The sequence below is a fragment of the Ursus maritimus genome, unplaced genomic scaffold, assembly GCF_017311325.1.
Source record: "Ursus maritimus isolate PB19 unplaced genomic scaffold, ASM1731132v1 scaffold_19, whole genome shotgun sequence".
NCBI classification, from domain to species: domain Eukaryota; kingdom Metazoa; phylum Chordata; class Mammalia; order Carnivora; family Ursidae; genus Ursus; species Ursus maritimus.
Window position 1 is genome coordinate 43595375 of NW_024424341.1, and position 25534 is coordinate 43620908.

Below are 25534 nucleotides of genomic sequence, written 5' to 3' on the forward strand. Positions count from 1 at the left end.
TTGTGGACTATTTCTCCATCTCCTTACTAGCTGCAAGTAGCTACAAGTAGTAAAAACCATTTGCTGCAAGCAGTAAAAACCATTTGCTCAAACCAAAAGACTTGGGTTAATCTTTTGGAGGATGCACCCCAAGCCAGGAGCCCTTTTGCGTTCAGTAAAAAACTTGGTGACCCATATGGGTCAGTTGTCCACCTAATAAGACCCCCACTCTTCCACCTAAGGGAAGATGACCTTGCCTGTAACAATCTTTTTTCTTTCTTTCCTAAGGATTAATATTTATTTGTCAGAGAGCATGACAGAGATAAGCAGGGGGAGCAGCAGGCAGGGGGGGAAGCAGGTTCCCCGCTAAGCAAGGAGCCCTATGTGGGACTCGATCCTATGATATGAGCCAAAGGCAGACGCTCAACCGACTGAGCCACCCGGGCATCCCCGGAAGAATCTTTTTTTCTGCTAATAACTATCTTGCCACCCTCTTCCTATAAAAACCTTCCATTTTGTACAACTCCGAGGAACTCCTTTTGACTTGCTAGATGGGATGTTGCCTGATTCATGAATCGTTTAATAAAGCCAACTAGATATTCAAATTTACCCGGCTGAATTTTATTTTGTACCACTACTTAAGAAAAAGTCCCTGCACACCTGGCCCAGCATTAACACAGGACAGGGAATTATGTCTCTCTCAATTTTTTAAATTTCAATATTGAATCTCTCAAATCAGTAGCAATAACAGAGTGCTAAAACTCCTAATTATCGTTTATTAAAAACAGTTGAAAGCTTAAAAAAAAAGTCCCTGCTTTCAACATTTTCTTTCAGTAAGAGCTAATAACTTCGTACTCGCTTTCTCCCATGGTTCCGCCCTCTCCGGAGTTCTCACCGCTTCCTCTGGGGGTTCAAGCTCCACACGGGAAGAGCGTCTCTCCGCTGCTCTCCAACTCCTAGAGCTGTCCCAGAAAAAGTTTCACCTTGTTTTGGGGAGTTCCTCCTATGAGATGGCCCCGCCCGCTGCACGTAAGAAACTATATAAATGTACGTGGCCATCTTACCTCAGCGCCTGCGCTGCTGGAGACAAAGAAAGCTCAGCTTGCAGGTCAGGGCGCCTCCATATTGGTCGCAGGAGCTTTGAGCTGAAAAGCTAAAAGCTGCAGGAACGTCAGTGTTTATGGACCCAGGAGCACTTGCTTCTCGTAGTCCTAAAATAGCTTAACCTTCTGGTCTAACAAAGGGTCTAATCACCGCTGTACGGCCCAGATTTAAATATGGCGTCCCCCAACAAGATGTCAAGAGGGCGCAGCCATCATACCTCCCGTTAAAGTTCAGAAACCCAGAATCCTGTTCGTTGGAAGGTTGCCAGGTGGTGGCCGACAGCCTCACAGTCGCGACTGAGTCTGCGCACTGGCCAGCTGGGACGTGAAGAGATTATACCGCGGTGAGGTGCCGTGGTCCGGCGATCAATTTCGGGTTATGGGCGCGGATCCAGGAAAAATGGGAAAGGTCAGTGTGAGAAACTGTCAAAATTAAAGACCTCTGTAGGTTAGTGATCGGACAACTACGGTGGCCCGACTGGGTCAGTCATGGGTGCCCGTAAGGGTCAGAGATAAGGGTACTAAAGGGGTTAAGTGATTGGATGTGGGAGCCTCATTGGGGGTCTGTGGTGGTTGGTGGAGGTTTGTGGGAGTCAGTGTCAGTGTTTGTGAAGATGGATTGGGAGTATTTGGCAATCAATAAATGAGGGTTCTCGATTTCTTGATTGGCAGAGTGAGTGGTGATCAGTTTATAGTGGTCTTCAGGGGTGCTTCAAAAACACTAGTTTGAACAGCATTAGAGCTCAATGTTCGGAAGCCTGAGACGGTCAGGGGTTGGAAGTTCTAAGTTCTGTTTCAGTACCTGGAAGTGATGATTGTGGTAACTTTGAGGTTAAGTGATGGGACGGGTTAATGGGCACCAGTGTTTAGAGAAATGCTTTAGGCCATCACTGATTGAAAATTCATTTAGATCATGGATGGGAGGAGGAATCTGAAGTATTAGTGGTTGGGCTTTTGTAGATCAGGGAATGGAGAACACACGGATTCAATGGGGGTCAGTGATTGGGACTGTCAGTAATTGTGGGGGGAGGTGGGACTGTGGGGGTCAGCGATAGATGCTCAGTCATTGGCATATCATTGGAGATCAGTGTGGGTTCGTGATCAGGGATCTGTGTAATTCGCTGTTGGGCAATCAGAACGGATCAGCGAGCTTTGTAGTCACTGCCTAGTGGTCTTTGATGGTCATGTTTGGACATACAGGGATGTCAGTGACTACAAGAACCTTTGTTGTAGATTGGAGCACCCAAAATGTCTATGATTAGGAAGCTTAATGGGTGTTGAGAAGGATTGTGAAATTTAGAGGTTGGGGATGGGAGAGTTAAGGATTTGAGGCTGCAACCCTGCATAATGAGAGCACACTTTTCCCCTGTGACACTCTCCAGCTGATGAATAGTCAGGTCAGTTCAGTCTAGTCCCTATGCAAAAGCCCACATCAAAACTCTTTGAAACCTTCTTTCTGTTTTTATTGTTCCCCACATTAGTGAAAGTGTTTTGAAAGGACCAAGTGTTAAACTTACCTGAAGTACCATGTTACTAAAAATGTGGCTTCTATTGCTTTTGCCAAGGATTTAGTGCATATTTCTTTTAATGTTTCCTTTAAGGCCCTTTCTGGAAACAGTAATGACGTATCCATCTGTGACAACATCCCAAGAGTGAGTCTGGTTTCTGGAAATCTAATCTGACCTCATGGCAGCTAGGATGGATGTGACTTTGCCTGTGGTTAGAAAACAAAGTATTTACTGAGTAAGTATCTAAACTGATATTGTAAAAAATTTGGTCAAAGGAACAAACTTTGAGGGTGTTTGGGAAATACTTTTATCTAGGCTTAACTTAAAAATAGTATTCTCACCACATGCATACAAAAAAGTAATTACGTGAGGTGATGGAATTGTTAACTAACCCTATTGTAGTAATTATTTTGAAATATATACGTATATCAAATCATTGTACACCTTACACAATATTATATTATATATTATATATACTATATATAAATATATATATTACAATATTGTACACCTTACACAATATTATATGTCACATACCTCAATAAGACTGGGGAAAAAATAAACTATATAAGGAAAAGAAACTGGATTTGGAAGTTACTGTGTTCTAAGAATCTTTTTGCCTTGTTCTGTATTTTTTAGGCATGACACATTTGACCTTGAATCTGTTCTTTGTAATACCCTGGTAGAATAATTCAATAAAGATAAAACCATAAAAACAAAACTGAAAGCTACTTTTAGAAACTGCTCTTCACTGAAATTAAAGTCAAATAACTGGTAATTAAGATGGGCTGAGACAAAATGGAAATAAGATTTTGACCATTAGCTTAATGAAAGGGTGAAATGCCAAAACAGTATTTTGTTTCAGAGTCTTATATTTGATCCTTATGTAGTCCTCAGACAAAGCACAATAACTATAACATCTTCTGAAACAAAGGAAGCTAACAGGTAAATATCTTTCAGAAGCCATACACATCAAGCTTTAGTTTTTTAGAGCAGATAGTCTCTTTTCAGTTGCATAGAAGCAAAGACAGATAATTGCTTTGGCGCAGAAGTCATGAGCTTGGATAAGGAGTTAGGAGTTAAGGGCATTTTCTTTTTCTCATGGCTATTTTCCTTCATCACCCATGGTGTGTTCAATACCAGGTTTGGAAACAAATAATTTTTCTCTTTAAAATCTTTAACATAAACCTTTTACTGATACATATGGAGATACACATAAATATGCAGCTCAATGAATTGTCACAAAAGGAACCCCTTTGGGTAATGTACTCAGATCAGAAAACAGAACACTGTAGCATCCTGAAAGCCTCCATGATATGCCTTCCCTGTAGCTACCCTGCTGGGAGGAACCATTCTCCCAGCTTCTAACATCACTGATTAATTTTGCCTGTTTTTGAACTCTAATGAGTTGGAACATTCATATGGGGGGGGGTAAGAAGAGGGAGGCAGTATGTGGCTGTGTGTGAAAGTTTTTTAAGTTTTAATCCAGATTATTTCATTTTATTTGTATAACAAACATTTTTCCAGATCATTAATACTCTTTTTTAAAAACTGAGGTATAACATACATAGTCAAGTATGCTTATCTTAAGGGTATAGCTCAGTGCATTTCTACATTGCGGAAAATCACGTAAACACAACCAAGATCAAGATATACACCATCTCTACCGCCTTGAAGCCTTCTTTATGAATCAGTACCCACTGCCACCTCTGGGTCTAATATAATGGACTAATTTTGTCCATTTTTGAACTTGAATTAAATGGAATCATAGAAATAATCTGAGGGCAAAACATTCATACCATGGGGAAGTTTTGTCTGAGACTCCAAAACCAAACACCAGAACAAAATCCTGACCTGTAGCCCTCGCTTGGCCATTTGAGATTGCCTGTTTTCTGCTAGTCCCTTTAGAAGCCAAAAACATGCAGAGTGAAATGGACCCTGTGGGTTTGGAGTGGACTTGGAATAAGGGTCCTGTTAAGGAAGTTAACAAGTTGAGGATGGCTCTTCTCTGTAGATATTTGGAGGGGAATCTCAGAGCCCCCTGGTCAAAATCTCTAATTAGTTTTTTAGACAGAGACTGACTCTTGGCTGCAGAGACCTGAATTAGGCAGCATGAAAGAGCCTTTATAGGGGCTACCTGCCCTGGGGCTAAGACACAATGGCTCAGCAAATGTAGTATATTCTGAAAGGAGTCTTTCTCAGGGAACCTAGAACATCTGGTAGATTTACTCCGGGGCAGAGAAGCCTCTGTCCCTCACATCCAACCTGACCTATCTGGGAAAGCAGGTGTTAGTTCATAATTTAGCCCCTTTCAACCTTACCTGAATATGTACTGAATGAGGTAACTTATAGAAAGCCTCTACAAATAGGCTTTTTAAAATTATTTTTATCATTTATCTTTCCTGTTTTCACAGATAAGGAAACAGCCCCTGGGAGGTAAATTGTTTGGCCTAGATTCCTCTCAGTTGGTTAGAGGAATTGCTTGGTTCAGACTTCTCTCTGAGTGATTCTAAGGCTCACAGTCCTTCCAGAAGATTCCCCTGCCCCAAACCCAAAGCAAGCCATCACTCAGTTCTGTCTCCTACACAGTCCTCTGCAGGCTTCTTCCTCTTAGGCCTCAGAGAGTATTTGGGGAGGGACTGTTGGATGACTCTTACCATGAGGTCTGTTTGTCTTCAGGTTACCTGAGTGCCCGGTACTATACCTGTGGGTCCCACCACCAAGCTGACAGCAGGGCTTCATAGGACCTTGGTCAAGTCTACAGAAGGCCCTGCCTGGGGCTACAGCTGAGGGTGAGTTACTGTTGAGAGATGGAGCTGCGAGGGACTAGCAGGCCAGGTTGACGACCCTCTGGATTTGGAGAGGGGAACTTGGGACAAGAATCTCTTCTGAAGGAGGAACCTAGGTTCCAAGACCTCTTGCCAGAGCAAAGACTCCTAAGTAACAGGAAATAGCATTATCCCTGAGCCAGGGACTGAGAAAGACTCACCTTGGTGTCGCTCCTTCCAGGGACCTTCCATGGTGGGGGAAGGGTTGGTCCCAAGATTCAGAGAGATAGAAGTGAAGGGGGAAGCAGGGAAGGCCAAGTGAGATAGGCATGTTTTTTCAAGGGAAGGAGACATTGGTTCAACACAGTACATTCTGCCATTTTGTAGCATGCGATGTAGCCAGCCCACTCCCTTACTCTTACTAGCACTTCTGGGCTCGAAGTTGCTGCCTTGTCATTTTTGCCACCTCACCTGGCCTCTGGGAGTATGGGGAGTTCACTTCATCCTGACTAAGGGGCAGAAAAGTCCCTGGATTCTCAGTGATGGTGGCAGCAGACCTACTATAGCTCTAGATTTTTTTTAAATTAAACTTTATTTGGAAAATTTGCAGGGATATTACTGTCAGCTTTTATATATCCTTCATCTACATTCACCCAGATAAACGCTTACACTCTCATGCTGTGTCTGTATATGTATATATATGTTATATTATAAACATATATTATTTTTACCCTTCTCAAGTATTTGAGAATAAGTTACAGATGTGATGCTCCTTTACCCCGAAATACTTAGGTGTGCATTTCCCAAGAATGAGAGCATTTTCCTATATAACCATAGTGCAATTTTCAAAATCAGGCAGTTAACACAGTGATTTAATACCATTATCTAATCCACAGTCCATATTCAGATGTGAACCAATAATGTCATTTCATAGCAACATTTTTTCATTCCAGAATCCAGTTCAGGATCACAGACTACCTTTAGTTGACATATCCGTTTAGTCTCCTTTAATGGGAATTAGTTCCTCAGTCTTTTTGTCTCTCATGAAGTCAACATTTTTGAAGAGTACAGGCCAGTTATTTTGTATTACTGTCACTCACATGATTTTGTTTGGTGGTTCTTCATGATTACATTCAAGTATGCATTTTGGGCAGAATATCACAGGAGGGATGTTATGCCCGTCACAGTGCATCATATCAGGGGGCACATGACTTGGGTCCCATCACTTGTGATGTTAACTAATCACTTGGTTAAAGTGATGTCTGCCAGGTTTCTCTAGGGCAGAGTTAAAATTTTTCATTTTATAACTAATAAATATTGGGGGGGGGCGGATGTTTAGATACTATATAAATATCCTGTTTTTCTTTTTTTTTTTTAAAGATTTTATTTATTTATTTGACAGAGAGACAGCGAGAGAGGGAACACAAAGAGGGGGAGTGGGAGAGGAAGAAGCAGGCTCCCAGCGGATGAGCCCGATATGGCACTCGATCCCAGGCCCCTGGGATCACACCCTGAGCTGAAGGCAGACGCTTAATGACTGAGCCACCCAGGTTCCCCAATATCCTGTTTTTCATCCAGCTCTTACCAGTGGTTTCTCATCCGCTGATGCTGCCATCTCATTTAAAGGTGAAGGAAAGGAGTGACTTTGCCAGGTCACAGAGCCAGGGCCAGAACACAGGCCTCTGGACACACATTCGCTAGCATGTTTGCCACAACAGCACTCAGCTGGCACCTTGCAGCCATGGAGAGATCAGGCCAAAGCAAGCAGCTAAGTCCAGAAGCATGAGGGAGGGAGCGTACTCTTTTAGAGAATCGAATAGTTATCCAAAGCTGGATTAACTGCCCCAGCCTGCTGGGTCCCAGGCCTTTCCTGCCAGCTCAGTCCCTGGTGGACAGTTCAGTTCTTTCAGAGAGCCCCCTCCCCCTTTTAAAGCCCTCCCGTGGGTTCCCTCATGAGGAAAAAAGGCAGTGGAACAGGGATATGTAAATAATGAAGCGTGTGTGTGTGTTTCAGTTATAGATTAGAGTAAGAAACATTCTGCCACCCAAATCAAAGCACTAATAACATTTTATTGTTATTGTTATTGTTCTAAAGCTTTTCTACACATATATATTTTAAATAATGGGATTGCAGCAATTTTTTTAACTTGAGGTGTAACGTGCATAGAGAACAGCATGTAGCTTAATGAATAGTTCTATATGTGCATACTCATGTACCCACCACCCAGATCATAATAGAGAACATTTCCATCACCCCAAAGCCTTTTCCCACTCCCCCCAAGCAATGCCTAGTCATAGCTATCACATAGGTTAGGGTTGTCTGTTTCTGACCTTCATATAAATGAAATTCAAACAGTAGATCATACTTTTTCTTAACTACTTTTTTTACTTACTGGTATAACTTCATTACTATATTATTTAAGCAAAGAAGTATCTGTATTTTGCTTAACATTCAAGGAAATCACTTTTTTTTATTTCTTCTATAGAAGAGACAGGAATCTAAGTAATCTTAATACCATTAAGACAAATTCATTGTTAAATCTCGTGAGCAGGATGTTCCTGGAAATGTTCCATATCCTGATTGTGTAGGAGTTATGTGGGGGAATGAATACATTTGTGAAAACTCATCGAATTATACAATTAAACTGGATTCATTCGTTATATGTAAATTATACCTCAGTAAAGAAAAAAAATCTTTTAAAAGGCATAATAAGCTCACTGCTCAGTCCTGATAGCTAAATGTCTGTTTTACACTAACTGTGCTGTATGAGTCATGCTTTCTGACCTGTACAATATTTCAAAGCATTTTCATACAATTAAGAGATAGTGGATATTTACTATCCACTGAGAAAAGTAAATCATTAACTCATTTAGCACTATAGTGTTATGAATGTTTCCATATGTGTACCCTCACATACCCACCATCCAAATCATGACGGGGAATATTTCCAGCACTTTTTTTTTCTTAATCTTTCCAGCACTTTAGAATCATTTCCTTTTTCAAAAGATGATTTATCAATAGATTAGTGAGAAAAAAAACTTCCGTAAAACAAAGCTAGAAGAATGTATTCATTTTGAAAGATTTTTTTCCCCTTGAATCTGGTGTCTTCTGCTAATCACTAAACTGACTGGAAGCTTTTAGAAGATATGGCCAGTTTTCCAAAATGGTTGAACCAAATTACAGTCCCATCAGCCATGCGTGACAGCTCTTGTCACTCCTGAATGTGGATTTTTAATTCCAGGCCATAGATTATTGGCACAGTATTTTTAGACCTCTTTATAAAGTTTCTTACTTCTGGGAGTGAAAAACCTAAACATTCTGTATTCATTTTTTGTACCAATTTAGTTCCACATTTCCTAATGTGTGGATGTTTTGGAAACTGGGAGCCTCCATGTTCTAGTAGTCCTATTTAATTACAGTACCAATTATTTTAAGAGAAAAATGTTACTATGGTGATTTTTGAATTTCACTGCAAATTCATAGTTTTTATAGGCTAAAAGTTCGTGAACATATGCATTCATTTGGAATTACTGGACCATGAAATGTTCATGTTTAGCTTTGGTAGATATGGCCAGTTTGCTCCTCCTCCTCCTCCTCACATGGTTAGAGCCCTAGAGACTGGCTCCTCTGTCCCCTTACCAGGACCCATCACTGAAGAAGTGTCTTTGCTTTCTGGACTCAGGATTACAGGGGTACTTCCTGTGTTGTTTGCCCCAGATGTGGACTCAGCCATTTTCCAAGGAGCTCTAGTTCCTTTTTTAGTGAAATTAGTGGAAGAGATTAGAATCTGGGCCCTAGCAGGTTTTTGCAGTTACAGTGACACAGCCAGAGAAGATAAAAGTTTTAAAATCATGAGTTATCCCATTGATGATTTTACCATTAAACATTCAAGTACGTCATAAAATATTTACACTTGTAAACTATGATTTACCTTTTCTCTGTTATAATTTAAGCCACATAGTTATCTCTTTAATTAAACATCTTAATTAAAAATAACAGTTGCTTGTTCTCATCTGTTGAAAATTATTTTTTAACAACAACACTTAATAATATGCTGAATGAATAACAAGGTTTAGCCTTTCAGTAATCATTCATACCATTAGTGTATGTTAAGTATGTAAGTACTTACACCATTAGTGTAAGTAACCATTAGTTTTGCTAATGTTATATAGTTATTTTATTTTGCTTTGAGTTCTTTGTAATAAGTTACAAAAGCCTTTTTTAGTAGATACTTTTTTAAATGATAATATAGAAAAAGCATCCCAAATAAAGGATTTCATAAACACCGGGAGATGAACAAGTACATCTTTCAAAGTAGATAAAGGCAAAACCCAAGCCTTTTTTTTTTTGCCTTTAAGAGAAAATGTATTGTTCTTCAGGGATGATCCCACTCAGAGCATGAATGTGGCTCAATCTCCCATGGGGCCAGTTATTTAAGTTTTGAAGATTTTGTTTTTTAAAAAATTTTTTCTTCTTACTTGGTAGCAGCTTTTACTTCCTAGGAGGTCTGTTTTATTCATTCACATTCTGAATTGAATGGCACCATATTTTTTCTTCTACCACGGTGATTTAAAGCATGGGTTATTGTACAAGATTTACATAGGGACTTTGCAAGTTCCGAGACGGGCCTGGTCCCTCACAGCTCTGTTCTCTCTTTCTCCATCCTCCTCCCCCCAGTCTCTATCTTCACAGGACTCAAATCTTTTTCCAAGAACAGCAGAAAATGATTGAGTACCAGGTAAGTGTGACATAAAGTAGCCGTTTCCCTTCTTGGGAAACTGTTCTAGAAAAAATATGTGCGTTTCAAGCATATATACTTTATCACAGGCTGGGTTCTCAGAAAACAAACTTGGAGATGGGAGATTAGCACAGACAAGGTTTACTAGGGAGACTCTTGGAGCACCTATAAGGAGTGGAGGAAGGAGGATTAGGCAGAGAGAGTTAAACAGAGGCACCAGCTGACCTTCCAAGATGTTTTGGAGTTGGGATGGCCCTTGCTGTTGTCCTGAATGGAGGGAAGCGGGGGGCCTTTATAGTCTGAAATCAACCAGTCACTGGTTGTAGGCTGCCCATGGAGGGGACATAAGTTTGGGTTGGTAGCTCCCTTTGACCAGGGGCACCTTGCAAAAGGTCTCAAGCCTGCAGTAGCCAGTCTTCTCCTAGCAGCTGGGAGAAATACCTCGGTCCTTCAGGGGGATTTGGGTGGAACACCACAGCTTCTGTCTACACGTAGATACAATTGTACATACTACTCTACCCCCTTTTTTCCCCAATTAAAATATCCTAGAGATTGTACATATTAGTACTTGGGATCACACTATTTTTTTAGCAAGGTACATAATGCTCCATCATACATGTGGAATATGACTGATATAACTAGTCCCCCATTTTATGACATCCAGGTAATTTCCAAATTTGATATTACAAGGAGTGATGCAAGGAACATTCTTTGTTGGAATACAGATGTACAAAACAGTCAAACAAGGGTCATTAACTGTAGTCTTCCTGGTGGCCTAGCAAAAAGGCAAACACAGACAGCCCATGATTTGCATTGGCCATAGGATAGAAACTTGCTGTTATTTCTAAGAGAAAACTAGCTTTTCAAGTCACTTTCTAAAGATATTTCCCTGAGGGGGACTTCTTATGGCTAAGGTAGAGCAACACTACTCCATGTGGTCCCAGGACATGAGCTTCTCCTGGGAGCTTATTAGACATACAGAATGGCAGGCCCCACCCCAAACCTGCTCGAATCAGGTTATTTGAGGGTGGAGCCTGGGAATTTGTGTTTAACAAGGTCTCGGTGATCCTTATGCTCTTGTAAGTGTGAGAAGCACTGACATAGAGGACAAAATTCTTACTGATAACTAACAAATGCAAAAGCATGTTTTCTACAGTGGTTCAGTTCTTCCCTTGGAGTTGAGTATTGCCCCACAGAACTGGATTTCAAGGTGATCATGACTTAGCTTCTCAATGATGCGATAGTGTTTTCTATCTGTGTCAGAGTTGCTATCTGTGTCAGAATTGCAGGAAGTTTTAACTCCTCTGTGCTTTGCAGCCACATATGTAATGGAATAAAATGCTAAAGTACAGTTCGAGGAAAGTGAAAATACAAATATTATTTATTTTCAAAGGGAGCAAGCAGGAAGTTTCCTCCATGTTTATGGAAGTCCTGATTTTGGTCCAGGGTATCTGTGTCCTTGATCTAGACTGAGGAACAGATGAGCTGTCCATTGTTTAAATTACTGTCATTCCCTTAACTGTCTTTATTAGTTTGGCAGCAAACAGTGAACATCTTATTCCCCACCAAGATCTTATGATGGGTAGGTTCCTGAGTTCCAACATTTACACATCCTTGGAGGCCTCCCTCTAGCAGGGACATCTCTTTCTGGAGACCAATCCTCTCCCCTTTCCCCTATGTTTTCCCTTGTCCCTACAATCATTGTCAGTGCCTCCAACCCTAGAAACCATCACCACTTCCAAACCGACAAAGTCCTTTCCTTTCTCCTTTGGCCTCCTTCATCTCCTCTAATGACATCCTGCTCTTGATGTTTCCATATCCTGTTTCTTACTCTTTCTTGAGTCCAGCATCCTCTCTCCCCACTTTACTAAAGCGTTTCTGGCCAAGGGCCCAGGTGACTTTGCTGAGGCTGAAATCAGAAGATGCTTTTTGATTGTTCTGCTAAATTAGACTGTACCTTTTGCCCCCTTCTTCTGTGCAGAAGGCAACAGCATATACAGGGTAAGAGCACAGACTTGGAACCTGACTGCTGAGTTTGAATCCCAGACCTTGCCATCTGCCCAGCCATCTCTGCCTTTTGGAATGTTCAGTGATATCTTAATTTATATCATAATTTACTATCACTGAATATAAGTATTATTATTGGTATGGTTGGATTTGTATCTATCTTTTTAGTATTTGGTTTTCTGTTTGTCCCATGTGCTTTTTTTCTCCTCTATTTCTTCTCTTCTCTTCTATGTGTGTTTATGTGGATTAAATGAATATTTTTTGGAATTCATTTACTTCATATAATTCAATATACCTCTTTGGACTATAATTTTAGTAGTTACTCTAGGGATACAATATACATCCTTAACTTTTCAGTCTGCTTAGAGTTACCGCTGTACCACTTGACATGGAATGCAAGAAACTCACCACTTACCAAATAGAATGTGCTTTTTACACACACCTCTCCCTTGATAGATTTTCCATTGTCTTAAAGTCCATCATCTCATCACTCATCACATCACTCCATCATCTCATCACATAATCCTCCTGTTACTGATAGCCTTGCAGCCCTTAAAGTCACTGTTCTGCCCCCATACCTCTGTTCATTGCTGCTCCCTCTGCAAGGATTGCAGTTTCTCCATCTTTCTGTAGAGAAGACTCAGCTCCACATGTCCCCTAGCTCTGAAGCCTTGCTAGACCTTGAAACATTTAATGGACCATTCACACTTTTCCACATACTGTAACCTAGATGTCCTGCCACCATAGCTTGTATACTTTCATCTGGATGGCTTTACATATTGCTTTCTGCCAGGCTGTGAGCTCCTTGAGGTCAGGAACCATCCATGACTGTGTCTCCAGCAACAAGCACTGGGTTACACACAGCAGGTCTTCAGTCAATATATGTTGACTCACTCAGCCATCAGAAAGAACGACTACCCAACATTTGCAGCAACATGGACGGGACTGGAGGAGATTATGCTAAGTGAGATAAGTCAAGCAGAGAAAGACAATTTTCATATGGTTTCACTCATTTGTGGAACATAAGGCATAGCAGGGAAATCAGTAGGAGAAGGAAGGGAAGAATGAAGGGGGGGTAAACAGAAAGGGGAATGAACTGCAAGAGACTATGGACTCTGGGAAACAAACTGAGGGTTTCAGAGGGGAGGGGAGTGGGGGGATGGGCTAGCCTGCTGATGGGTATTAAGGAGGGCACATATTGCATGGAGCACTGGGTGTTATACGCAAACAATGAGTCATGGAACACTACATCAAAAACTAATGATGTACTGTATGGTGACTAACATAACATAATAAAAAAATTAAAAAAAATATATGTTGACTCAAAGTGTATATGACAGTGGGTCCTGATGTGATCGTTATTTTCCCTACCGTATATAGCCCGAAGTCAGGAATGTAAAAGGCATCCTACATAGATAAATGATCATGATAAGCTCTGACCTAGAAACATAAAAACTCCATACCATTCATCCCTGGCTGCATTTTCCCATATGACTCAATGTCATTTCATCCTCAGCAGAGACCTGTATCCTTCAAAGACGTGGTAGTGGGCTTCACTCAAGAGGAGTGGCACAGACTGAATCCTGCTCAGAGGGCATTGTACCGGGATGTGATGCTGGAAACCTACAGCAACCTTGTCTCAGTGGGTAAGAACAGCTCCGCCACACAATCTAGATTATGCCTGAATGACCGCCTTTCCTTTTTCAGTTGCTAAAAGTAACTGAGGTACCTAGAGCCTCTGAAGGACTAAATACTTCCTATGTGCCAGACACTATTTCAGCCACTTTTAAAATATTAACTTATTTAATTCTCCTAAGAGCCTTATGAGGTAGGTACTATTAGTACCACTATTTTACACATTTGGAAACAGAGGCGGATGGGTGAAGTAACTTGCCCAGTGTCACTCACCTAGTACATATAGAGCCAGAGTAGGATTTGAACCCCAGCAGTCTGGCTGCACAGTCTGCATTCCTAACTCTTACACTGTGCTGCCTCAGTGAGTTTGGCTTGAGGTTCAGTGGTCCTGGGTTACTAATTCCTTTTGGGTTCTGGACAAGCTGTGTGTACAGTCTTCTCCCAAGTACAATGTCTGTTGTGCAGCCTTTAATGCTGCCTGAGTGGCCCTGAAGACCAAGGAGCTCAGCCCAAGGCCTGGATCATTTCCCTGGAACAGGTTATGAAGGCACTAAACCATATGTGATCCTCAAGCTGGAGCAGGAAGAAGCACCATGGATTTGTGAGGCAGCATGCTCAGGCTGCCACTGTCAGGGTAAGTATAAATCCAGCAAAAGAGGTACTATGGGAGGCTGGCACCTTTGGGATTTTGTTCAGAGTCCAGCTCTCAAAAGCCTTAGAGCTTTGTAAGCAGCTGGAGACATTTCTCTGAGAGCTTTAGGCTTCTTGATAATCCTTCAACCTCCATGCACCCCACCTCCCTTATCCAGGTGTTCCTTCTCCTCCTCATCTCACCTCTCCCTGTGTTCTTGTTCCATTGCCCTTTCTCCAGAATCCTTGGTCTCTGTTAAGGTTTTCAGTACACCTTCTCTTCACATTCAGGCATTCTTACAAATAAGCTTCTGTTATTCTCCCGCTCCTGCTGTTCCCTATTTCCGGTTCTCACAGTTTCCAGGTAAAATGCCCCAGACCTGCCCGCCATACCCACACTCTCACTTCCCCTCCTTTCCTTAATCCCTTAAGTTATCCCTTAGTCCTTTAGTTTCCTTAAGTCCAAGAGGAAGAAGTATTAAATTTCAGGAAACCAAGGGCAGTAAAACACATGACTGAGCTTGGCCCATCTTAACCACTTTCATTTAACATTCAGAATAACTGTCCGTCTCCCATCAGCTCTGTAAAATATCCCAACAATACCCATGGTACCTCAAGTGTTAGTAACCTATTCTTAAGGATGCCTCTGAACTTCTACTTCTCCACAAGAGTCATGGGCTTAGCAAGAATAGTCACTGCTATCTGTTCCCACATCTATTTATGTCACTTACACTGGTGTTGGAATCACATAATTAAATATTACATGAACTCCAAAAACATTCAGATCATTTTTTATGCTTCTCCCCAAAATGATGTCTCTGAAATTATCACCATCCACCATTGATCCACCTTGGTTGTAGTAGTAGCAGCAACAGCACTAGAATTATCAGCCAACACTCAGTGTGTGCTCACTCTATGCCAGATTTATTTGCAGCCATTTACATATATCATTTCATTCAGTCCTTACAACACCTGTGAGATATCCAACCTTTATTACCCCACTTACAAATGAAACAATCACAAAAAAGTTAGGAAACTTATCTAAGAACATACAGCAAAGTAAGGGACTGAACAGAGATTTGAGCCCATGTGGTCAGATTTCAGAACCAGTACCCTTAACCATCATATTCTGGTGCCCTCTCGGATGTATTTTGCTTCATTAAACTATGCTTATCAACCTTTCTGAAACCAAAGTAACCTGGCTATCATCTGCCTTTCTTTTCCCTCTTTTAAGAGCCACACATTGAATAGCAAGGTGCTATATGACACCTCAGTAACAGGATTGACAAACTACAGCCTAGAGTTTGGCCACCTGATTTTATGAATAAAGTTTTATTGGAACACAGCCATGCCCTTACATTTACATACTGTCTATGTTCCCCAAATACAGTGGGAGAGTTGAGTAATTTTGACTGAGACCACATGGCCCACAAAGCCTAAAATTTACTCTCTGGCCCTTTAAGAACATATTTGCCAACCACTGCTCTACAATATCCCATCTTCTTCAAAATTATTTCTTTGTATACTCTATGACATATTCCATTTCATTTGTGCCAGTGTTTTGAATCTTCTCTACTCATACAACACCCTTCCCTGCATTTAGTTATGGTTCATGCTTTCTGTTCATATACTGTGCATTGTTTAAATTCTTAGGGTATTTCTCAAGTAATTTTATTCTAGATCATAATAATAGAATAAAGAAAGATTTGCTGTATTTTCTCCAGAAAACATTTCTCAAGTTAATGTCCAGAGGAAAAGACAAGACATGATTTTGAAACAAGGTGCATTCATCAGGAAGAAAACATTGCCCAAGGAAAGAAGCCATGAAAACAATAAGTTTAGGAAAATATCATCTCTGAGCACTAATCTTTTTTCTTCAATTCAAAACCCTAGTAACTGGGACCCCTGTGGAAAGAGTGTGAACCATAATTTAGATTTGATTGGTTTTAAGAGAAACTGTTCAAAAAAACAAGATGAGTGCTGTGGATGTGGGAAATTGTTACAGCATACAAACCATGATAGAAGACCTAATGGAGAAAAACTCTGGGAATGCAGTCATTGTGAGAAAGCTTTCAGCCACAACCCAGCACTTATGTATAAACCAGCAGTAACCAATTCTCTTGTATACAAACGTAAGAGGGTTCCACCTACAGAGAAACCCCATGTCTGTAGTGAGTGTGGGAAAGCCTTCTGCTACAAGTCTGAATTCATTCGGCATCAGAGAAGTCACACTGGAGAGAAACCATATGGATGCACCGACTGTGGGAAAGCCTTTTCACATAAGTCAACCCTCATTAAACATCAGCGAATTCACACTGGGGTAAGACCCTTTGAATGCTTTTTTTGTGGGAAAGCCTTCACTCAGAAGTCACACCGCAGAGAACATCAAAGAACACATACTGGAGAGAGACCCTTTGTGTGCAGTGAATGTGGGAAATCATTTGGTGAGAAGTCATATCTCAATGTACATCGAAAAATACACACAGGAGAAAGACCATATCGTTGCAGAGAATGTGGGAAATCCTTCAGCCAAAAGTCATGCCTCAATAAACATTGGAGAACTCATACAGGAGAAAAACCCTATGGATGCAGTGAATGTGGCAAAGCTTTTTATCAGAAGCCAAACCTCAGTAGACATCAGAAAATTCATGCCAGAAAGAATGCCTATAGGAATTAAAACCTGATAATTGTGAGAAAGCCTTAAGCAAGGTATCCTATTTCATTATATGTGGAGGCATTCATTTTTTTAGGAGAAATCTCATTGATTTAATGAATTTGGACAAAATGTTCTACCATAAGGGAAGTCATGTTCTAATTGTGATAGAAATTTTTATACAAAGATTATAGAAAATATTTCATAAAACATAAACATGGTCACTCCAGTTTATGAAGTTTACAAATATGTTAATGGAATAACAACAGCATACAAATATATGTGAAGAGAATTGGTATATTATGGCATATTCCACAGTGAGCCACATAATAAGCATTATTTATATTTTGGAAATGTAAATGTGAATTTAATGTAAATTGTGAATATCAAGCATATGTATCACATAGTATGTAGAATGCCACTCATCAACTTTTCTACTCTAAATATCACCACTGTCTTTTAGTGTCTTAACAATATAAAAAATGATAACATTTGTTAAAGTTGAAAAGGCAAAGCTAAGGAATAGTTTCACAACCTAATATTGGATGAACAAAATACTATAAACTCCATCATTCAGCACAGCCATTATTTGACAAAAAGTAGGGTGGCCCTGGTATATTGTATAACTCTTCTATTTTCTTAGTCTTACTTAACATGCCTTGCAGCAAATTAGTAGGAAAGACACTATTTATATGAGTCTTATAATTAAGAAATGTTTCATGCAGAGACCAAAGAAGGAGAATTTTTTTTTTTCTTTTTGCAAATTTAATTCAGCAACATCCACTTTTCTTCCCTATCAATTTCCCTATGAATGTCCTGGGCACTAAAACCCAAGTTGTTTCATCATTCCAGTCTTTGAAAAAAGTCTACTTCCCTGAGCTGCCATGTCATCCAAATAAAACAAATGGCCACATTGTTCAAGATTTGCCTCCCTATAAGAATGCCTGATCCGGAATGAGAAAGGAAGCAATCACATGAGCACTGGGTGTTGTGTTTAAGTGATGAATCACTAAATTCTACACGTGAAACTAACATTACACTGTATGTTAACTAACTGGAATTTAAATAAAAACTTGGGGAAAAAAGAAACATGATTAAAAAATGATAAAAGATACTTCTTACAGCTCTAGATCAACATGCTTTTAAAAGAGTAAGTAAATGTTTTTCTAGCAAAATTTAAGTTAGAAAAGTTGCAGTAAGGGGCGCCTGGGTGGCTCAGTCGTTAAGCATCTGCCTTCGGCTCAGGGCATGATCCCAGAGTCCTGGGATCGAGCCCCGCATCGGGCTCCCTGCTCTGCTGGGAGCCTGCTTCTTCCTCTCCCACTTCCCCTGCTTGTGTTCCCTCTCTTGCTGTCTGTCTCTCTCTCTGTCAAATAAATAAATAAAATCTTAAGAAAAGAAAAGTTGCAAGAAGAAGTAGAAACTTGATAGAACAATTACCATTGAAGAGTTTGGAAAAGTGATTAAAGATCTAGGATTTAAAAATGCTCCAGGCCCAGGTGATTTCATAATTAGTTTCATCTGACTTTTTTTGTGTAGGCTCCAGGTCAAGCATGCAGCCAACATGGGGCTTTAAAAATTCATGACCCTGAGATCAAGACCTGAGCTGAGATCAAGAGTCGGATGCTTAACTGACTGAGCCACCCAGGTGCCCCTCATCTAACTTTTAAAGAGTAATACTAGTGTTATTTGAAATATTTCAGCCCAGAGACTATGCTCCCCCATTTATTTTATGAAGTCAGAATAAGTTTTAACACCAAAACTAAATAAAAGTAGTGGAAAAAAGAAAACCCCAAACCAGTCTTACTCATGAATTTAGAAATAAAAACTATAATTAAAATAATAGCAAATAGAATTCAGCAGTATACCTAAAGAATGATGTATTATAATGACCAAGTAAGAATTATTCCAAGAATGCAGAGCCAATGCAGTAATAGGAAATACATCAGTTAACAGTTTGAAAGAGAAGATGCCATCAGTAGATGCTGGAAAGGTATTCAATCAAATTTTGAAAACATTTCCAATCTAATAAAATATCTTAAATTGCAATATATAGTAATCACTTAAGAGTATCTTTACCAAAACTCTATAGCATATACTATGTTAAAACCATTTTTTGAATATTAAGAATTTAATAGTATTAGTGATAAGGGTGTTCACTGCTGTCTATTTTTACTAAATATTGTCTTGGAGTTTCCAATGAAGGCAACAAAAAATAAAATTAAATAATTGGTATAAATAATAAAAAAGGTCAGACTTTTTGCTGATAATATGACTGTATCAATAAATGAAGAGATTAGTAATTGTTTTGAGTTAAAAGATAATTTTCTGAGAAGACAGTATAGAAATATTAAAAGCTTTTTTCAGTAAACATCTAATAACTTATATGCAGTTCTTTTGGAATTACATTAAATGTCTGTGCCTTTTTTTTTTTTAATCTTGTGTGACATGATCTTAAAGTCCTTACGGAAGAACATTTGTTCTAACAATCTAAACAAAAAAAGTATGAAAAAGAAAATTTCATACCAGATGTCAGACTATAACATGAAGTCACTGAATTCAAATTAATAAAGTATGGGGAAAGGAACCAATAAATACATCAATGGAACAGAATAGAAAATCCTGAAATAGACCTTAGTGTATATGAACTTTCTCATATATGGAAAAGGTGGAATTTCAAATCATAGGGGAAAGGAATAGTTTATTTGAAAAGAATTCTCACTCCTGGAAACAAACTAAGGGTTTTAGAGGGGAGGAGAGTGAGGGGATGGGCTAGCCTGGTGATGGGTATTAAGGAGAGCACTGGGTGTTACATGCAAACAATGAATCATGGAACACTACATCAAAAACTAATGATGTACTGTATGGTGCCTAACATAATAAAAAAATAAAAATAATTGTTACAATTGGCTTTTAATGAAGAAAGTAAAGTTGGACTAGCCCCAACCATATAAAAAAAATCCAACTGGATTTAAGACTTAAAATTTTTAAATAATAAAGTTCTTGAAGGAAAATGAAAGGAGACTACATGTACAATCTAGGAGTTAGATTATCAACACAGGATAAAAGCTATTAAAAAATAAAAAATAGGGCACTGGGGAAGCTCTTTTAAGTCTCTAACTCTTGATCTCAGCTCAGGTCATGAGTTCAAGCCCCACACTGGGCTCCATGCTGGATATGAAGCCTACTTAAATAAAAATAAAAAATAGGAAAAAAATTGACTACGTAAAACTATGATATTTTCTGTGGCAAAAGGTGCTATCAACAATGTCAATTCATTATAATTTGGGGTGAAATATTTGCAAAGCCAATCAGAGAAGTGCTCTTCAGATTGACAGGAAAGAGATAACTCAATGGCAAAATATGGCAGAGAATGTGAATAGACAAGTTGTAAAAAGAGCAAATCCAAGTGGCTGGTGGGCCTATAAAAAAAAATGTTTAGCCTTGGTAGTTGTTGGGGAATACAGATTAAAGTCATAAAGAGATAACTGTATGTGATCAAACTGACAAATAGCAGGAATGCTTTTTGTTATCCCAGCAAAGGTTCTTATACCCCACTGGTGGAAACATTATGATTTATGTAATGATTTACAGCTCTTTCGAAAAGCAATCTGGTAACATATCTATTATAACTTAAAATACTTATGCCACTTTGGGGAATCTTCTCTTAGAAGTAAAACCCCAATACATAAAGGAGAGATGAACATGTATATTTATTATAAAATTGTTCCTACTGGCAATAAAACACTAGAATCAAAATAAATGCCCATCAATAGGGAAACTGAAAGGGGAGAGACTAATATATCCATTCCACGGAATGTTTATAAAGCCATTAAGGTGGACAAATTAAACAATGCTAGTGGACTTGAATAGAATTCCACAATGTTTTCTTGAGCAAAAAAAGTACAAGTAAGTGTGTAAAATATGAGCCTGTTTTTGCAAATCAGTGACAAAATTCCTCTAGGTGTTTGAGTGATAAACATGTATCCATATATATTTGTGTATGATTTTCTATGCATGGAGTATACATTGGGTTGGGGGGAAGTGGGTGATGCAGGTTGGTTATGAGAAAGTTAGGGAAAATGAAAACCAAATAGAAAAAAATATATAAATGAACCAAGTATGATATCTCAAATGTGTGATTAAGTAAAATTATTTGAGTGGGGAGCTAGAACTCTGCTAATTTATGGAGATGTTTGTGGTATATTGTTAAGTGAAAAAGGCAAATTGCAGAATAATATGAATCTATTTTTTTAAAAAAAGTAAAACCCCTGTGTGTATATATATGCATGTATGTTTCTATGAACAAAGAAAAGTATGGATGGATATACAGCAAGGTGTTAATTAACATTGGTTACCTTGGTGGGGGGAAGGGAAAAATAAGCAGTTGTTTAATTTATATATCTTTGTATTGTTTTACTTGTTACAAATATATTACTTTTGTAACTTAAAAAAATAAAGGGGGGAAATGTTTCAAAATGCAGGAAGCATTGTAAGTGTTTCTGTTTTCTGACAAGATGGCACCCTGACCTGGTCTACTGTCATTCCTCCAGCTCAGTCCTTTGGCTGTCACCAAAGTAGAAGTAAATGTCTAGGTTGTTACCTGTGCTTCTGAAGAGCAAAAGTAAATACTTTAGAAACTCCCAAGTAGAGAGAGGCTTTTTGTTTTTAATTTGAAATAATTTTTGATTTATTAAAAAGTTGCAAAAAACAGTTCTTAGTCTTCATCCAGTTTCTCCTAATGTTAACATCTTATATAATCTTAGTATAATTATCAAAACCAGGAAATTAACATTGATAGAAACTAGTAATTAAACTACAGTCCTTGCCACTGATATCTAGTCCAAGATCCAGCCCAGATCTCGTGGTGCATTTACCTGTTATTTCTCTTCAGTCTCCTCTAATTTGTGACAGTTCCTCAGTCCTTTCTTGTATTTCATGACTTAGACACTTTTTTTCTTTTTAAAGAATACTGGCCAGTTATTTTGTAGAATAGTCCTAAATTTGGGTTTGATTCAGTATTTTCTCTGATTACATTAAGGGTATGCATAAATACTACATAAGTAATGTATCCTCAGAGCATAATACCAGAGGATACACGGTGTTGATGTGTCTTGGTGATGTCACCACTGATCATATGGTTAAGATGCTCTTAGATTTCCTCATTTTAAAGGTACTATTTCTTCCTTTGTAGTTAATAAATCTCTTGGGCCAGATAATTTGCAGAGAGTTTTTTAAAAATACATTCTAGCAGGTCCTAGCTCCAGAGATTCTGTTTGATTAGCTCTGGCTAAGGCTTCAAGCATCCGTAGTAATTCTGATGGGCAGACAAGAGTGGACTTTGGATGTGGGTCACACAGCTAATCGTTAGCCCTTAAACAGAGCATCATCCTCACAGAGGAGATAGTAATGAGAAACACTGAATTATGAAATTTATGAATACTGGTCTTTAGTAACATAGGTGTGTTAGTTATCTCGTGCTACCTAACAAATTATCAGAAACTTAATAGCTTAAAGCAACACACATTTATTATCTTACAGTTTATCTGTCAGGAGTCCAGATATGGCTTAGCTAGGTCTCTGATTCAGGATCTTACAAGGCTGTAGTCAGGTATTGGCCAGAACAGTGGTCTCATCTGATCCTCAACTGGGGAAGGATCTGCTCACAAGATCACATGGTTAGACTTAGGGCCTCAGTCAGTTGCTGGCTGTGGGCCAGAGGCTACCCCCAGTCCCTTGCCATATGGGCCTCTCTGAAGTCCAGCTCTCTAGAGAGGGTAAGGGGCTGTACATGGAGTTGTTAATTGATCATGCCTATGTGAGGAAGCCTCCATAAAAATTACAACAGTATGGGGTTTGGAGAGTTTCCAGGTTGATGACATCCACACACTAGGAGGGTGACATACCCCAACTCCACAGGACAGAGAAGCTCCTGCACTTGGGAACTTCCCAGACCTAGTCCTATGGATCTTTCTGTCTGGATGTTCATCTATATCCTTTATCATATCTTTTTATAATAAACTGGTAAACAGCAAGTAAACTTTTTTCTAAGTTCTGTAAGCGGCTCTAGCAAATTAATCAAATCTTAGGCGGGCATCTTGGGAACTTCCACGTTACAGCTGATGGGTCAGAAACACAAGTAACAACCTAGAATTGTAATTGCTATCTGAAGTATCCGTGGGGGTGGTGAGGAGACAGTCATGTTGGGACTGAGCCCTTAACTTATGAGACGTGGTGCTATCTCCAGGTAGTGTCAAAATTGAGTTAAATTGTAGGCCTTCAGCTGGTGTCACAGAACTGCTTAGAGTGGGGAAAATCCCCATATATTGGATGTCAGAAATTTTATGAATGTGGTAGTATTGTGAGAGTAAAGGAGAAACACGAGGAGAACAGACATTTTTCCTATATACCTTGTAAACAGCGAAGAGCCTGTTGTATTCCAGTAAAGGAACCTAAAATTTTAGTGTACATGAGAAGTGCTAGAGAATCATTTCTCTTACACTCTCAACTTCTTGTTGGTTCCACTTTACCCCAAAGATACAGACTTGGTGAAGAGAAGGGCCATATGCACCCCAATGTTCATAGCAGCTCTGTCCACAATAGCTAAATCGTGGAAGGAGCCTAGATGCCCTTCAACAGATGACTGGATTAAGAAGTTGTGTCCAAATGGAATATTACTCAGCTATCAGAAAGAACGAGTTCTTAACATTTGCTGCAACATGGACCGCACTGGAGGAGATAATGCTAAGTGAAATAAGTCAAGCAGAGAAAGACAATTATCATATGATTTCTCTCATCTATGGAACATAAGAACTAGGAAGATTGGTAGGGGAAGAAAGGGATAAAGAAAGGGGGGTAATCAGAAGGGGGAATGAAGCATGAGAGATTATGGACTCTGAGAAACAAACTGAGGGCTTCAGAGGGGAGGGGGTGGGGGAATGGGATAGGCTGGTGATGGGTAGTAAGGAGGGCACGTATTGCATGGTGCACTGGGTGTCATACACAACTGATGAATCATCGAACTTTACGTCAGAAACCAGGGATGTACTGTATGGTGACTAATAATATAATAAAAAAACATTAAAATTAAAAAAAATTTAAAAAATTAAAAAAAGAAATATGTTGCATTTATATACACCAAAAATGAAGAAACAGAGAAATTAAGAAAATAATCCATTTAAAATTGCCTCAAAAAGCATAAGATACCTAGGAATAAATCTAACCAAAAAGGTAAAGGACTTATAGTTTGGAAACTATAATAAAAAAAATTGATTAAAGAAATTGAGAGACAAAGAAATGAAATGACAGCCCATGATCATGGATTGAGAGAACAAATACTATTAAAATGTCTGTACTGCCCATAGCAATCTGCACATTTAAAGCAATCCCTATCAAAATACCACAAGCTTGATTTCAAGCTATACTGTAAAGCTGTGATCACCAAGACAGCATGGTACTGGCACTAAAACAGACACATAGACCAATGGAACAGAATAGAGAACCCAGAAATAGACCCTTGGCTCTATGGGCAACTAATCTTTGATAAAGCAGGAAAAAACATGTGGTGGAAAGAAGACAGTCTCTTCAATAAATGGTGCTGGGAAAATTGGACAGCTACATGCAAAAGAATGAAACTTGACCACTCTCTCACACCATACACAAAGATAAACTCCAAATGGATGAAAGACCTCGATGTGAGACAGGAATCCATCAAAATCCTAGAGGAGGACATAGGCAGCAACCTCTATGACATCGGCCAAAGCAACATTTTTCATGACACATCTCCAAAGGCAAGAGAAACGAAAGATAAAATGAACTTGTGGGACTTCATCAAGATAAAAAGCTTCTGTACAGCCAAGGAAACAGTCCAAAAAACTAAGAGGCAGCCCATGGAATGGGAGAAGATATTTGCAAATGATGCTACAGCTAAAAGACTGGTATCCAAGATCTACAAAGAACTTCTCAAACTCAATATGTGAGAAACAAATAAACAAATCATAAAATGGGCAGAAGATATGAACAAACACTTTTCCAATGATCACATACAAATGGCTAACAGACAGATGAAAAAATGTTCAAAATCATTAGCCATCAGGGAAATTCAAATCAAAACCACACTAAGATATCACCTTAGTCCAGTTAGAATGGCAAAAATTGACAAGGTGGGAAACAACATTTGCTGGAGAGGATGTGGAGAAAGGGGATCCCTCCTACATTGTTGGTAGGAATGCAAGTTGGTACAGCCACTCTGGAAAACAGTGTGGAGGTCCCTTAAAAAGTTTAAAATAGAGCTACCCAATGACCCAGCCATTGCACTTCCGGGTATTTACCCCAAAGATACAGACGTAGTGAAGAGAAGGGCCATATGCACCTCAATGTTCATTGCAGCATTGTCCACAATAGCTAAATCGTGGAAGGAGCCAAGATGCCCTTCAACAGACGAATGGATAAAGAAGATGTGGTCCATATATACGATGGAATATTACTCAGCCATCAGAAAGAACGATTACCC

At 39.3% G+C, this 25534-nt stretch overlaps 1 protein-coding gene and 1 long non-coding RNA gene across 4 annotated transcripts; one reads left to right on the top strand and one right to left on the bottom strand.

The window, feature by feature from the left end:
* Positions 1-323: 323 nt before the first annotated feature.
* On the bottom strand, positions 324-2659 carry LOC103681558. Its single transcript, XR_005835494.1, has 3 exons — positions 2600-2659; positions 1044-1400; positions 324-941 (listed from the first exon to the last, which is right to left on the bottom strand). It is a non-coding gene; the product is annotated as an uncharacterized LOC103681558 (long non-coding RNA).
* On the top strand, positions 1364-18241 carry ZNF793 (zinc finger protein 793). Of its 3 annotated transcripts, none has more exons than XM_008711153.2 (7): positions 1364-1491; positions 2684-2825; positions 5270-5382; positions 10037-10097; positions 13621-13750; positions 14278-14373; positions 16094-18241. In XM_008711153.2, exons 4-7 carry the CDS (start codon positions 10083-10085, stop codon positions 17044-17046), a joined length of 1194 nt encoding a protein of 397 aa, XP_008709375.2. In that variant the 5' UTR covers positions 1364-1491; positions 2684-2825; positions 5270-5382; positions 10037-10082; the 3' UTR covers positions 17047-18241. The 3 variants fall into 3 exon arrangements, with proteins under 3 accessions (XP_008709375.2, XP_040488786.1, XP_040488787.1); XM_040632852.1 differs by having other exon boundaries at positions 13624-13750; XM_040632853.1 differs by lacking the exon at positions 10037-10097.
* The last annotated feature ends 7293 nt before the right edge of the window (positions 18242-25534 follow it).

Bases quoted from the DNA above. Each gene is read 5' to 3' on its own strand.
- ZNF793 (XM_008711153.2), top strand. The intron at 13,751-14,277 runs GTAAGAACAGCT...TCCCTGGAACAG, and splicing joins CAGCAACCTTGTCTCAGTGG to GTTATGAAGGCACTAAACCA. The intron at 14,374-16,093 runs GTAAGTATAAAT...TATTTTCTCCAG, and splicing joins CTCAGGCTGCCACTGTCAGG to AAAACATTTCTCAAGTTAAT.